This window comes from Mastigoproctus giganteus, chromosome 2 (assembly GCF_048544385.1).
Source record: "Mastigoproctus giganteus isolate SK-2022 chromosome 2, ASM4854438v1, whole genome shotgun sequence".
Taxonomy (NCBI): Eukaryota; Metazoa; Arthropoda; class Arachnida; order Uropygi; family Thelyphonidae; genus Mastigoproctus; species Mastigoproctus giganteus.
The window spans coordinates 187262693-187278929 of record NC_143576.1 but is presented as its reverse complement, the minus strand read 5'-3'; the positions used below and the strand labels follow the sequence as shown (position 1 = coordinate 187278929).

Below are 16237 nucleotides of genomic sequence, written 5' to 3'. Positions count from 1 at the left end.
ATTAGTATTAGTAACGGCCGCATGGTGCAAGAAAGCCTATGGCTTATGCTGCACCAGCAAAAAAAAAAAAAAAAAAAATCCGAACAAAACAATGATAAAAACAAAAAATAAATAAATAAACAGATAAAGAAAATAAATAACTAATTAATAATAATTAATAAATAAAAAAATAAAATAAAAAAATAAATAAAAAGGAAATTAAACCTATCATCCTATGCGCTTCCCTTACCCGAAAATACTATCCAGATGACCTTTGAATTTCAACAAACTGTCAGCCTCTACCACCCATGTAGGCAACTTATTCCAGTAATTTATAACTCGCTGGCTAAAATAAAACTTCCTAGAGTCCAATCTAAACGTTTCCCCCCGTAACTTGAAATTATGTCCCCTACTTCTAGCATCATTTATAATCTTGAAAATTTTGTCCTCATTCATTTTACTGATGCCTCTCAGAGCCTTAAACACCTCAATCAAATCTCCTCTAAGGTGTCTAGTTTCCAAACTCTGCAACCCACATATTCGAAGTCTTTCTTCATAAGGACGCCCTTTTGCCAATCTCACCAGGCGAGTTACCCGTCTTTGCACCCTTTCAAGAAGCTCGATGTCTTTCTTTAGATGCGGTCTCCATACTTGAACACAGTATTCCAAGTGTGGTCTAACATAAGCCTTATATATTGGGATTATCACGTCCCTATCTCTACTTGCAAAAGTTCGATAGATCATCGATAGGACACCATGGGCCTTCCTTGCGACCTGTTTACAATGCTCAGAGAATTTCATGTCTGACCGTATCGTAACACCCAAGTCCCTTTCCTCCAGTACTGGGTTTAGTTGAACTCCACCAAGTGAATAAGTTATTTTGGGATTACTGTTTCCCAGGTGTAATACCTTACTCTTTGTTGGATTAAAGCATAGCTGCCATTTTTCTGACCATTCCTGAAGTCTATCTAGGTCTCTCTGAAGAAGCTCAGCTTGACAGTGATCATTAACTACTCTACCAATTTTAACATCATCTGCAAATTTAGACATCACGCCCTCTATCCCTTCATCAATGTCGTTTATGAAAATTAAAAACAACAGTGGTCCTAATACTGATCCTTGGGGAACCCCACTTCTTACATCAACCCAATCTGAGGAATAGCCATTTATCACAACCCTCTGCCTCCTGCCCTGAAGCCATCCTTCTATCCATCTAAGGATTTTCCCAGTGATTCCAACCTGTTCCAGCTTATAAAGCAACCGCTCATGTGGGACTGAGTCAAAAGCTTTGCTGAAATCTAAATAAACAATGTCGAAATTATTCCTTAAATCCAGCTCGTGAGTGACCCTTTCGAAATAGCGCACCAGATTTGTTAAACATGATTTTCCCTTTACAAAACCATGCTGAGTATCCTTGAGAATTTCAATTCGATCCAAATGATCTTGAATTCCACCCTTGATCATTACCTCCATGATTTTCCCTACTACTGAAGTCAGACTGACAGGTCGATAATTTCCCACTTCACTTTTAGAGCCACCCTTATGTATGGGAGATACATTTGCACTTTTCCAATCCAAGGGAATCTCCCCAGAGTCTAGTGATGCTCGAATATTTAGCCTCAATGGTTCAATGCACTCGCTTGCCGCCTCTCTTAAGATTATAGGGTATATTCCATCAACTCCAGGAGCCTTACTGGTCTGTAGGCTCGAAAGTTTTTTCATTAAATAATCTTGTGAAATTTCAATATCATTAATTACATATTTTTTAACTTCGCTCCCACAATTTCCCATTGCCACAAAAGGCTTTTCATTTGTAAATATCGATGCAAAATAACTGTTGAGTTCATCTGCAACGGCAGCTGGTGTATTTATTACTAACCCATTTCCCTTACGTAAAGGTCCGATCTGGTTTGTCCTGCTCTTCTTGGCATTTATATATGTGAAGAATTCTTTATCCTCCCTCTTTGCTCTGTTTGCTATCGATTTCTCATAAACTGCCATTGCCCGTCGAACCTTTTCTGTGGCTCTATTACACATCACCTTGTAGCTGTTATAGGCTTCAGTACTTTTTATTGCTTTGTAACCTTTCCATGCCACCTTTTTCTGCTCAAGTAATGCGGCACTTCACTATTCATCCAACTGGGAACCCTTCTCGTGGAGTATTTTTTTAATGGTATATAAGCATTCAAGGCATCTGTGATTAATGTTTTAAAAGCGTACCACAGTTCAATTGTATTCATTCTCTGCGCGATATCTAACCAGTTAATAGAGACCATGTAGTAACTTAAGGCATCGTAATTTCCTTTTCTGAAATTAAAACCCATTCCTTTGCCTTTTACGTCTGCTAACTCTCTCGTCATCATCCACCGTAGAACTCCGTGATCACTTCCTGCTACTGGTTCCTCTACTGTCAGCCCTGTTATGTCATCTGATTCATGTGTGATGATGAGGTCTAGGATATTCTTTTCTCTAGTACTTTCCCTGACATGTTGATACAAATAACAGTCATCTAGTTGATTTAAAAATTTTGTTCCCCATGTCGAGTTTCCTTCCCATTTACTCCAATCAACTCGAGGCAAATTGAAATCACCCATAATAAGACATTGACGCTTACTTGCCCATTCCATTTGCATGTAGAGGCTTTTGTCATAATCTTCACAATCACCTGGTCTGTAGGTGGTCCTCAGTAGGAAATATGGCCACCACTAATATCGATGCAGACTTTGCACCGCCTGTCCATACTTAGAACAATGTTGTTGATAAGTTCTTGTGGTAACATCGTCCATTCCTCTGTCAGCGCCATCTTCAGCTGGTGAACATTTTCTGGTGGTCGTGGACGTGCCGTTAGGCGTCTGCCCAGAGTATCCCATATGTGTTTGATGGGATTTAGATCGGTCGGGGAACGGGCAGGCCAATCCATACGAACAATATGCTCACTTTCCAAAAACATATCAACTGCTGCAGTGCAATGGGGTGTGGCTTTATCATCCATAAACACAAACTCGGGGCCAATGGCACCTCGCAACAGACGCACATGGGGAAGAATTACTTCAGCACAGTAGCGTGCACAGGTTACAGTACCGCCTTCTAGTATCTGGAGTTGTATACGTCCATCCAAGATGACACCTCCCCAGACGAGAACACCTCGACCGCCATATCGATCCCTTTCAGTGATGTTTACGGGGTGATACCGTGTGCCAACCTCTCACCAGATTAGCTGACATCCAGAATCGCTGCTGAGACTGAATCTATTCTCATCAGTAAAGAGTACCTTAATTAAAGAATTCGTGGTTGTAGCCTTTAGAAAATTGTGTTGGTCCTTACGTTTTGCACATCAGTGTAGTCGAGACTAATTCACCTATTATTGTTAAAGTGATTCAAGAGTGTCAAAAGATAAGAAACATTGGATTAAAAGGTGATGTTCCAGGAAAATCTGGAATGAAGATAATGTCCTCTTTCTCAATGTCTTTGTCAAAATCATTAATGTCGACAAGAACATTGAGAATGAGGAGTTCATAAGGCAGCTCTGGACGAAAATGTTACAGAAGAAAGATGTCTAGTGACAACAATTTCAGGAGTGAGTTGTTATAAGGTCCGTGGCAAGTGTCGCAAACAAGATACGGTGAAATGAATATTAGAAGTTCGAAGGGAATTCGTGATGCTCTCATTTAAAGTGAAAGAATTTGTGTAAACTGGCCTTGCTTCAGGGTGAAGGATATTTTGATTTTGCCGAAGTGTTAAAGTATATGAATTATGGGAACGTGGCTAGATTTAGTAAAGGAGCCTTACATGTGAGTGATCATTGTGTTGAGAAGGGTCACTAATTTAAAGATTGCAAGAGGAAAGAGGAAAATTCGGCGTATGCCAGTTGTAAAAGAAGAGGAAGAAGGTGTGATATTCAATAATAAATGAGGAATATGAGAAATGTAAGAGGAATTATGAGACTTATAAGAATAACTCTGGATATGGAGGTTAATGTCAATCGGACGAGAAATAAGAAATTTAAAATAATTGAGTTGAATGGCCAGAGGGTTAATGTAGTGGCAGGCCAGCTTTCTAAGATAATGTATGAAAAAGTTGTTACCTGGCCTTGGTACAAAACACCTATGCTTTTAAGAATGAGGTCCGTGGTTATCCTTAGGATTGCAAGATCGTACATCGTGGCGGAACAATCAGGCTACCATCTTACTACGGTGGCTATTCATAATGATGTCATTCATGTTGACGATGATTGGAGAGTTGAGTTACACAAGTGATGTGTGTCTGCTCAAGTTGTGTGAAATTTTGGAGGAGTTTACTGTCAGTTCCTGGACAAATTACATTCGTCTTTACAATATTTAGAGAAGGTATGGGGTTGATACAAATTCAAATTAAAGCACATGGGGAAACGGTTGTAATGATACGAAAGGTGAAATGTTTGAAGAGGCATTAATGCAAGACAATTGGGTGTAGTGAATCAATTTTGTCAATCAGCACTTTAGGAGATTCAGTATAAAGATATAAGTATTGCTAACCCTTTTATTGTAAATGCGATAAACAATTGGAAAGTTCAAATGCATTGGGCCACCAGTATCAATGTATAACATTTGTTATACATTGATACTGGTGTGTATAACATATCAATGTATAACAAATCCAGTATAATTGCATGTATAATTGCACCAGTATCAATGTATAACAAATGTATAACATTTGTTATACATTGATACTGGTGCTTGATTGGGAGACGTGGAATTAATGAGAAAAATATCTTTGATAGATTTTAAATTCGGAATGTGAGCTGGCAGAAGTTTGATGAAATTGTACAGGAAAAGTTGATATCAGAGATGAGGGAAGGTGGGAAGGTAGCTTGGATGGTGAGAAAGTTGACATAGTTCAGAGTTTGTAAAGGGCTTCAGGGTCTATGAAGAGAAAGTTTAAGAGATTTCACATTGCTCCAAAAAAAGTGTAATTGTGTAATTAAATATGACAGGTATGCAATTAGGTCAAGTACATATAGACTGTGTGTTGTTCTAATAGGGCCATCCAAATTAGACTGCAGTGGAGAGAACTTATCAGGGGAGACCTTACCCTGAGGAGTCATCAGTAAATCCCACGTCTGAGGCATGACGTGGGTTTATTGATACCAGCTTCAATTTACCTGGCCTGGCTAGTGTGTCATTACTAACAGAAAAGCACTGCACGCCCGCAGTACGATCTCATCCTGCACATAATTGCCCTGTTCCTATGACTTTAATCCCCTACAGTCTCTGTCTCCCTTTCCCACCTCCCATTCAATCTTTTCGCCTTGTGGACTCGACCACCACAAATGTTTTCCTGCTCTTAGCAGTCCCCCCGTGGAGAATGGGCTCCTTCCATAGGGACCCATCTGTCCCTATAACTTCCTATTTCCAGGTGGTTTTATCTGTTCCTCTCCTTCTCACCTGTGTTCCAACTCTCTTCACTTTCCAGAGTTTTTCCGCCAGAGACCTTTCTATCTCTTACTACACCCGGCTTGTCACACGAGGTAGAGGGCGGAAACGTGGGATCCCAATAGGGGCCCTGCGGCTAAATAGTTGGAGGACCAACGCAACCAAACATTAATACACTGACCAACAGTAAAATTCATGCAATCTCTGGCTTTTACAGAGTTTGTTATTGCGACACAGTATACAAACATGGAGTTGGGTGGATCCTCAGTGCTGCATGAAAATCAACGCTATACGCTATACACTAGGTTCTGTGATTGTCCATTTCCCTCTCGGATTTTAGAAGAGCAGTAAATAGATCAAGAATAGCTTTTCAGATAGCAAAGTGGTATAGGATAGAGGTTAAAGTGCATGAGTTTAGAGAAAGATATATGGAATTAAAGAGGCAATATGTGTCAATGATTAAGAGTGCAAAACGTCAGTAGTGGCACAATTTTATGAAAATTAAGGTTAATGATACTTTTGGAGTTGGCACTATCAAATTATGTTTGATAAATTTAAGGTAGAAGGGGGTAACTTATGAAGTTGTAAGACCTGGTCCTCTAGATACAATAGGTTGGGAGGAGAACTATGTAGGGCCGCTTTTCTTGGAGGATCGCTGAATCGAAGGAAGCAGTAAAAGTGGCATGGCACTGAAAAGGATTTTGTCGAAGTTGAAAAGTTGTTAAAAATTTGTAGAAAGAAAGGCAGTTGTTTTATTATATGTGTATATTGTTTATTTGGTTTTTAGGAGCATTAACAACTAAGGCCATATTGCTCCGGGATATGCGGTGGTCATTCCCTGACCTTTCCGCATCCTCCATATTTGGTGGTGACGGGCTCGAACCCCGATCTAAACAAGAAGCGTGTGCTACGCACTGTTGCTCCTTCCCATTTGGCTACGGAGGCGCCATATGTGTATAATTCTTGTTGTTGTTGTTGTAGGATAAAGAGAGATAATAAGATACATCAGGAAAAGGAAATGACATCTAAAAATAAATATGTATACAAGAAGAATTGCTCCATAGAATTGCTCTTTTCGCAGTGGAGGATAGAATAAAGTATGCACAGACAAAATATGTATTGGGCGTGTTTGTTGACTTTAAGGGTCATTCGACGAACTGTGGTGGGCGACTATCTTACAATGTTTAAGGCCCAAATGATGATGGGAGCTTTTTCAGTGCTTTGCCTCCTGGGTCAAATATTTAGATGAGAAGCTTACCTTTTTACCCTACGCGAAATATAAAAGAGACAAAGTGAGATCAGTGCACTCAAATCTGAAGAAGTTGGTGGAGCATTAAGGGTAACTCCTTAGTGAAGCATTAAGGGTAACGCTTTAGACATACTATATAGGTGGTTATTTCTCCTCATTGCGAAGTATGCGTGTGGAGAAACGTGGGGTGTAAGAATTCATTATTTTTGTGTTAAGAGATGTATGCTGTCTGCCCAAAGGCATGCTTTTCTGAGGGTGGCGCTAGTTAAAATAACCGTATCCAATGATGCTATGTGAGCAATAGCTGGGTGTGAGCCTATTATCCTAATAATAATGAGGAAAGCATTGCAGTATTCAACAAAGTGGAATAGATCTGTAGAGATATATATGGTGTTCGATCATGCCCAGATATACGAAGACATTATGATAAACGAGATTTAAAAATGGAGAGAGATAATCTTCAAATTGAGTTTATTGAGGTTGTGGCAAGAACGATGGATCGGCTCTGATGTGGATCGGTCACCTTCCGTTATGTGCCTGATGTCCATTATGTGGAAAAATAAGAATTGGCTGACATTGGCGATATGATTGTTATGTGGTCAAAGAAAGACTTCACTAACTTGGGTTGGTGAAAGATTCATCTCGGAATGGAGATAATGAGATGGTTTGAAAGTAAGACGCTCTATGTAGTCTTTAGTTCTAAAGAAAAATATATCAGGTTTATGATATTTGCTACTAATATCATTAGGAGGAAGCAAATTTTGATGACGTGATGTAAATATTGTAAATAGGAGTAGAATACATGTCTTCTTCACGAGACTTTTTGAAACGGAACTGGTGGTGATAAGATTTTCTGCGGTCCGATGAGAGGGACACAAAGATCACGGATTTCTTCGTTGTATACAAGGACTAATTTATTGATTAATTTATTTGTAGATATGTAAATAGCGTTGATTTTATATTTACGGAGTTTTATTGTTTACAAAATTTTGACTAACCTAACCCAACTATTACTTTTAGGCCACCCGAATAATTAAATTCATCTGCCGTGCTGTACGTCTTATGTCTGTTAATTGCGTGTGTTCTATGGTCTATTTGTCTGTTTTGCTGGACGAAAAACTCCAGTTTCTTGGGTGGAAAACCTTGCTATCTACGCCTGAGGCCGACTAACTCAACCACGGAGTGAAAAAAACCCATTAAAGTTCCTCGCGTCATCGACGGGATTCGAATCTTTTCCACCTGGTGTGAGGAGGATGGTGATGATACCACTATGCTACTACATGCGCAGACTAAATAAAGTTTTGACTGACTTGAGTTTTATTGATTTCACTTGAAGTTGTCATAATTGCGTTGTGTTCCAAATTAATGAAAAGTGTAGATTATGTAAATTCCGCCTCCTGGGGCCAGGGATGGTAACTCGTACTACTACTTTCTAACCAGTCAGTCGGTCTGTGGTGCACGGCTAGGAGAACCAGAACGTGGTAGGCAAAAGTTGAGAAATGATGCATGTTTGGATATATGCTTCGGGAAACTCTTAGTCTTGTATAGGTGCTAAGGTGAATACGTTCGCTCCCCTAGGATAAGGGAAAGTGGTCTGTGTGGAATGCAGTCCACGATCTGTGTCTCTCTCTCATCGATTCGCAGTAAATCGTAATATCTCCACGACTTCCGTTTCAACGAGTCTCGTGAAAATTCACAAATAGTCGAGATTCAGACCACAGTCCTCAACAAAAGTTGAGAGAGAGAGAGAGAGAGACCAGTAACCACCCTATACACACCAGAGATGACACAGTTATAGAAAGAGTGATCAATTGGGCGGATATAAATACAAAATGCATGACCAGAACTACATGTACAGTATTTGATAAGTGAACTTTGACTGTTGTGCGGTATTCAGACGAACTCATTTAACTCTATGCCAGAACCTTTAGGGCTGGAGCAAATCCCCAGTTACTTATAAATGGACATTATCGATCAATAATTAATGTTAAACACGTGATAATTACTACCGGAATACAACCAAAACATTAAAAATTCTAGTTCAAACTGCACAGTGAAAAATAAAAATTGTCAATTTTGCAATATTTTTATAATTATAATTTTTAGAAAGTAAGTGTTCTTGTTTATACTTCAGCACAACCGCTAGGTCAGAGCAGTTCGCATTCATTATATTTACAATAGCAGTAACGCGGGCTTAAAACACAGTCCATGCAATGTTTCAAAAGCGGTCCAGTTTTAATTTTAAATTTAAGGTAATTACACTGAACTAAACGCTATTCCATATTTTATCAAGTTAAAACGTGGCAGAATAATGTTTAACTACGAGTATCAAAATAAATTATAACTACCAATATATATAAAGTGCCTCATTTTATATTTGTTTTTTGCAGGTTTATCTACTTTTCTTCCAACGAAAAGCAATGAGGAAGGATCAAGTAAGGATTAATTCTTTATATATGCCTAATTTCATTATTATTTATTTATTTCGCTGTTAACAGAAAGTTTGTGTGTACCATTCCAAACTTCTTTCTTTGTACCATTTCGCAGACTATTTCTTATCATAGTATCCCTTTAAATTTTGACTATTAGTGTATATTCAAACAATAATTAGTAGTAAAATGTCTGATTTTATATATATATTTTTTTATTTATTTTTGTTCATGTTTAGCTTCATTTTTTCCACTGAATACAGATACTACAAAAGAACCACGTAAGTCGTTCCTCATATATCCGTAAAAAATTAAATTTATATTTATATTTATTGCGTAATAGGAAATATAGATTATGTATAATTCCATTATTATTTATTTATTTCGGTATTTAAAGAAATCACGTGTTATCATACCAAATTTCGTTAACTTCCTTTTCAAAACAGTTAACTGTTTTTCAAAGCATTGCACTCGTCAAATATTCCTTAATCTTTATTCAGCGGTGTCTAATTTATACGCTGATTAGCAGTGGAATGGAACTACCTCATTTTAAATCTGTTTTTTCCAAGATTTAATTTCTTCTGTTCCACGAGACGAAGTCAATATGGAAGAATCGTACGTCATTCTTCCTTCATTTTTTTTTAAGAAACCCCCAAATTAAAGGTATTAGAACCTGTAGTACGTAGTACCGTACATGGCTTGAAGGGTGAGAAGATACCCTTGACATTAGACTTGAATTTTTGTAGATTGTAATTTTCAGGAACTAAGTGTGGAGGAAGGTTGTTCCGGAAACCGGAAGTTGAAGGAGTAAATGAGGAAGAAGTAAAGTTTGTTCTATGAGTTGAAAGTCGAATAGTAAAAGGATGCTGGCTGGTTGCGGCACGTGTTGGGACTAATAGCATACATTCTTATCTCCATTATTATTTATTTATTTCGTTACTGAAAGAAAATGTTGCTGTTTCTAGACTTGTATCAACTATTTTGCAAACTATTTTGAGTACTGCATAACAGATCTGGAGGCATCATTGTAGAGATGATGTAGAGCTCCTGGGACAGGCACAGAGAAGGGTAAACAAGATTTGTGAGGGGGAACAAAGGGAAGCTCTTACCAAGAAAGGCTTCACGTCTGCAAATTGAAGCATCTGGGGATACTAGACACCTGCCAGGTGATCAGATTGAGCTGTTTAAGACTTTGAATGACTTGAACAAATTCAATACTAATGGGATTCCTCTCCTTGCCCAAACTACACACATGACAAGGAATAAATTCAAATTGAGGAAGATAGTTGAAGAACAGATGTGCGGAGGTTTGCTTTCAGCCAAGGGGTTGTTAATTCCTGGAACAAACTTCCATCCGTTGTTAGGGAAGTGGGTAGTTTGAATGAATTCAAGGAAGAACTAGACAAACTATTGGAGTGGATGGATAAGTGAAGTTGGATTTTTTTTTTTTTTTCTATTTATATATATATATATATATATATATTTTTTTTTTTTTGGCTGATGCCCTATAAGCTTACTTTCTTGAAATTTGCAAGAAAGCAAGCTTGCATGATTTTCAAGAAACCACATTTACACCATTAATACCAATACTAATTTTATAACTATCACAGGATAGTTATAAAATCCTCTACCGCTTTTAAAAAAATTAATAACTCGAAAACTAAAGGTCGTGTCGTAAAATGTTCTTTGCACTGTTATCAGTACACTGAGAACTCTTTTGAAACAATATAGTATAGTTGGAAATTTGACCACCAGTTAGTACAAAATCAGAAATATAATTAGCATATAATAGTACAAATCAGAAATATAACCAAAGGTATATTTTTCAGCAATTTTTATTGACGATCAAATCTTCACGTTTCCACCATTATTTAAAAAAAAAAACAGCAATCAAGACGTGGGCAATGTGTTGTTTGCAGCTGCTTCAAACTTTCGTATAGAATGTTCACTGCACCCGAAGGATTGCTTCCTGCAAAGGAGTTGAAGAGATATCTCTGTAAACAGTGATTCAGACATCCCAATAGCCAAATAGTTGCTGAAATTTGGTGGCGATCTTGCTGGCAAGCAATGTAGAAAATGGCGACTGATGATTCTTTCTTCCCTGAGGTTTCTTGTAGCCCTTTGAATTATTGTCAAAATGAGGCATAGCACCATCCAACATGGTACTATGCGATCCTTAATATCTGGGACATTTTGGACCGCAATAAGCTAAGGTATCTCATGCCATTCTTGGGGATGTCTTAAAATATTCTCAACTAATACTAGTTTAAAATAAAAATGGACCAACAATGTATGTCCGGTAAATTCACTCCGTACTGTAATCTTTAATACACTGTTACAAGCTGTTGTTACTTTTGTTAACAGCTTCACGTTCTGGAAATTCTGCCAGTCCTTGCATTACTGTCCTTCCATTACTGTCCACATGCATTACTGTCCTTCCTCGATGACCAGATTATTCAGGAAAGAACTGATTAGAACATTGTGATCATCGAGAAGAGTAACAAGCCAGACATTCCAGGAAGCAGTGCTGTTAACAAAGATAATAAACAGTGTTTTTTTGGTAGCTCTCTCTCTTAATGAAATTATTGGAGAAGGAGACCTGATTCTTTTGAAGTCATAATTGGGTACTTAAGTTTATTTCAAGAATAAGACCATGACGTTTGCAAGCACTCGAATTATCCTATCCCAGAGTCATTCCTATCTATAAGGAACTTAAAAGCGAACTTACTTGTTGGGATGGATAAATCACTTAGATGGTCAAATTTCGTTTTCACTTTATTAATTATTAAAAGTCGGAAAGTTCTTATAACTACTCCGTTTTTGTCATATACACGTTTCAATTTTGTGTGCTAGTACATTTTGAAACATTGATTCTCAGTGAAAATGTCTCATTTTATATTTGTTTTTGCCTAGGTTTGACCTCCTTTTTTCCAATGCATGTAGGCACCACGAAAGGAACGAGTAAGTCATTTATTCATTTCGGTATTAAAGAAACTCCATGCGTGTCATATCAAATTTCGTTGACTTCTATTAACTAATTTGAAACTACCGCACGTGAAATATACCTGAAAATTTGTCAACCAACGTTTATTTTACACATTGAATCACTGTGACACATTTTAAATCTCTCTTTTTGTTTTTCAGGTTTAATTTCTTCTCTTCCAACAGAAAAGTTACCGAAGAACCGCGTAAGTTATTTTTATCTTCAAATGTCCCTAAATCCTTTATTATATATTTATTAAATAATTACGCTAATTTAAAAGCCATTTGTTGATTAAAATAAATTTTATCCCATTTTTCCCTCAGATTTAATTTCTTCTGCTTCTACAGAAAAAGTCACTACGACTACGGAAGAACCACGTAAGTCAGTTTTATTTCAAATATCCCTAATTCCGTTATTATTTATTTATTTTGATATTAAATTACCCACACTGATTAAACCGCCATATATTGATAAAAATATTCTGGATGCGGATGACTTTCGATAAATTTGGTTGTTTCTCACAGAAAAATACCTCGTGGCATCTAGGCGAATGTATACTGGCCATGTAGGACACCACCTACACTACATAGCCAGTATTTGGACACAGGGAGGCAGCAGAAGAAACACGTGTACTGAACATAGGTATCCACTCGGTTGCTGGCTAAAGGAACCACTACACCAATAATATAGTTTTATTAGATGAAGTAATCTAATAAAACTATATTATTCAGTATTACTGTATTATTGCCATATTGGCATATTTCTTTACTTTTTTTTCAATAGAAAATAATGTTTCTGTACATTATATTATAGTAAAGAACCGAGTAGAGTAATTAAGATAAATTATAATTATATTTATTCAATTGAATGCAAAAAAAAAAAAAAAAAAAAAATGGCCGTTGCGCAAATTTGCAACCAGATCAGTGGTTATTGCATTTTAGGATAATTTAAATTTGAATTTTATGATTCGGTATGTTTTTTGATTTGAGACTAACTCAAGTTTGTGAGGGAAAATATTTTTAAATCGAAATTTGGCGCAACTAATTTATTATTTTCACTGTCTTTATTGAACACAGCGGTTTCATTAATTTAATCTCTTTCAGTTCGCCAATGCAGCTCTGATGACTCTGAATGGTTTCTTTTCAACGAGTACTGCTATATCTTAAAGTCATCAAAGTTATCCTGGCACGAATCTGAAGAATACTGTGAAAGTAAAGGCGCTTCACTTGTGTCTGTTCACTCTGAAGAAGAGGCAACGTTCCTGTTACGACTTGTAAGTATATTTCATCTTTATTGGGGGAAGAACAGCAATTATTCAAAATTAGAAAAAAAAAAAACTTAAAAGGAATGTCTCTCCAATCCGTGTTTCGAAAGCTGTGACTACGGTAAATATTGGACCCAGTGACTAGCCATTCACTGACCAAAACATTATAAATCTTTATGCAATATCTAGTATAGTCACTTTTTGCCAGATTTGCATCGCATACACGTTGTCACATGGATTTCAATATATATCAGAGGGAGTCGAGCTCCAGATTTCACCATTCTTCCATCAGGACAATTGTCAGCTGCTGTATATTGTGATTTGTAGAGAACTGCGAAGCCGAACTTTCCAATGTACCGCAGATTGGATTCAGAGCTAGAAAATTAGGCGGCCTGGATAGATGACAACGTCATCTTGGGAATGATCCTGGAATCATTCAGATACAGTTTTTGCCCTGTGGATAGTTACGTTATCGTCTTCAAAGAATCCATTGTAATCCGGATCGGATAAAAATTAAGCACTTCATGGTGAATTTGGTCCGATATTTCAGAAATATATTCTGAAGTATAGGACCAGTTCGGTGGAGATAACGTGGCCTTCTAACGGTATGAGCAAACCTAATAGTGCATATGGACAGAACATATTCCATACTGTGATAACACGTCCTGCCACCTAACTGGTGGACACGAGACAGTGTGGATGCATGTCATCATTTGGTTCACGCCACACTTTTCATCCTCATTTTGCATACCAATGAGCAACTAGGTTTGCTGCTTAGTGCATCACACTCATGTTGAGGAGATAGCTACTTCCCCACCGGCTGCCTCAGTGTTAAGTTGCTCCAATGGAGAAGCAGATTACTACTTACTTGAAGTGTGCGCCATTATTCATGATATGGTTAAGGTCCGTGTGCAGGAAAGAATCACTCATTTCAACTTTAAAGGATGCCAGATACTGGAAAATTAAAGAACAAATAGAGAAAGAATGCAGATCTATGAGTAGAGATAGGTCACTGAAAAGGAAAGATCTGGTGATGAGTGATCGACAAGCAACAGTTCGGTACTTTTCCAACCTGTTGGGTCATCGGAACGTATGTACCATATAATAACGATGCCGAACGATGCCGCAACCACTACCAGATATCTTCAAGCCACTGTTTATCCGGCTATTTTATACGCTGCTGAGATTTGGGCATCTGCGTCGCCCTCACTTTAAAAACCGGTGTTCTCGTATGAATACTGGACCCTGAAATGGGCCACAAATAAGCATCGCCGACCCCCTCAACGGAAAACAACTGACATGGCTGAGTAGCTAAATGTACCCAGGCTTCCGAGGTTAATTGACAACAGGCGTTTAATGACCTCAGTAAAAAGGTACACAGGAGTGACAAACGCCCCAAACATCTGGGATTTCTGTCAGTGGCACAATCCTCCGCCATCCTTGAGGTCAGAGCCCACACTAATCCTCAAATACAACCGGTTGAAACTTGTAGTCAGTTCCTACCTGCCCAAGCACTCCCCAAAATTCAGGCACTGCTCCGTCTTAGAGTCGACCTACAAAAAATCGCTACCGACTACAAATACCGTCACATGCTCCTCGAGTGGATTACATCGGTGGAACTGGGATAATTTCCTCCATATGATGTTCAAGTCCTCATATTTCATTATTACGATTTCATTTTTACATGTTTAATTTTGTGTAACTAATATTATTATTATTATTATTATTATTAATATCAATTTATTTCCGAAGAAATGTCCTTTTACAGCTATGCAGCTAGAGGACATGAGTTATATACAGAGAAAAAAACATAAAATACAGACATATGCATTGCATACAGAGCCAGATACAATATACGGCCTTAAACAGCCACTGGTGAAGATACAAAAACATAAAGTTACAACAAGTACAAAAACATAAAGTTACAACAAGTGCAAAAACATAAAGTTACAACAAATAAAAGTGCATCCGGATACATCGAAGCGTGGATATTGCGGTATCACAGAGAGTCCACCTAGAACTTGACTAAGGAATACATGTCTGCAAGAATGGAAGATCTGTAGGTTCTGTCCTTGCAAAGTTTCTCAGCGTCTATGGCTAATCTGTTAAATATTTGGAAGGAGTTGTGTGGAAACATATTGTCCAAGGAGGACATGCTACGCAGCTTCGATCTGTATGGGGAGGTGTTGGACTGGCATCTTCTCCTGTCGGACGGTCTAGCGATGATATCCCAAATATCGGGTGACTTCAGTTTTCCGGATAGAAGCTGAGAGAGGGTAAGAAGGTTCCTAGAGATGATGTGATACCTCCAAGGAAGCGTATTAAGATTGGTGACCAGAACAGATTTTGAGATTGTAGGTGTTAGCCCAGCAACCCTATTTAGCCATTTCAAGATCCAGAATTCCAGGGAGAGGAACCTGGCTTGGTATGATGAGGGTGCTGAGGACCATATAGTTGAGGCATATAATGGAATTGGGAAAATACAACGAAGAATGTATTTGATGATAAGGTCCGGGTTATGGAAGTTGGAGATCTCTTGTTTTACTGCCCATAAAGCCGAATATGTTTTCGTTCGAGTGGCATTAAAGTGAGGCAAGAAGGTGAGGTCTTTGTCCCAGATGATACCCAAATCTTTATGTTGGGTGACTTTTTTAACTGGAGAATTCGCAATAATGATGTCCACATCGTTGGTATTTTTCTTCTTGGTGATAGAGAGTTGTGCAGTTTTCTCTTTATTAATGGAGAGCCCAATCGCATGAAGGTAGTTTTCCAGTTCATGTAGCTGTCGGTTGGAGCTCACAGTAATAGACTGGAGAGACTGGGGGCATTTTGTGCTGACGAAGAATTTAATATCATCTGCGTAGGTGGTAAAATTAGTACGGTTTGATAGGAAGGGTTCTAAAGATGCGGCGAAGAGGGCGG

At 38.0% G+C, this 16237-nt stretch overlaps 1 protein-coding gene across 1 annotated transcript in view; it reads left to right on the top strand.

Annotated features, from left to right (window-relative positions):
• The first annotated feature begins 4043 nt into the window (after nucleotides 1-4043).
• The window catches only part of LOC150089844 (macrophage mannose receptor 1-like), a 75654-nt gene continuing 63460 nt past the window's right edge, over nucleotides 4044-16237 (top strand). The window contains exons 1-4 of the mRNA XM_090390110.1: nucleotides 4044-4231; nucleotides 12213-12256; nucleotides 12375-12428; nucleotides 13155-13324. Of these exons, the coding sequence (XP_090246236.1) occupies nucleotides 4044-4231; nucleotides 12213-12256; nucleotides 12375-12428; nucleotides 13155-13324 (456 nt within the window). The remainder of the gene's footprint in view (nucleotides 4232-12212; nucleotides 12257-12374; nucleotides 12429-13154; nucleotides 13325-16237) is intronic.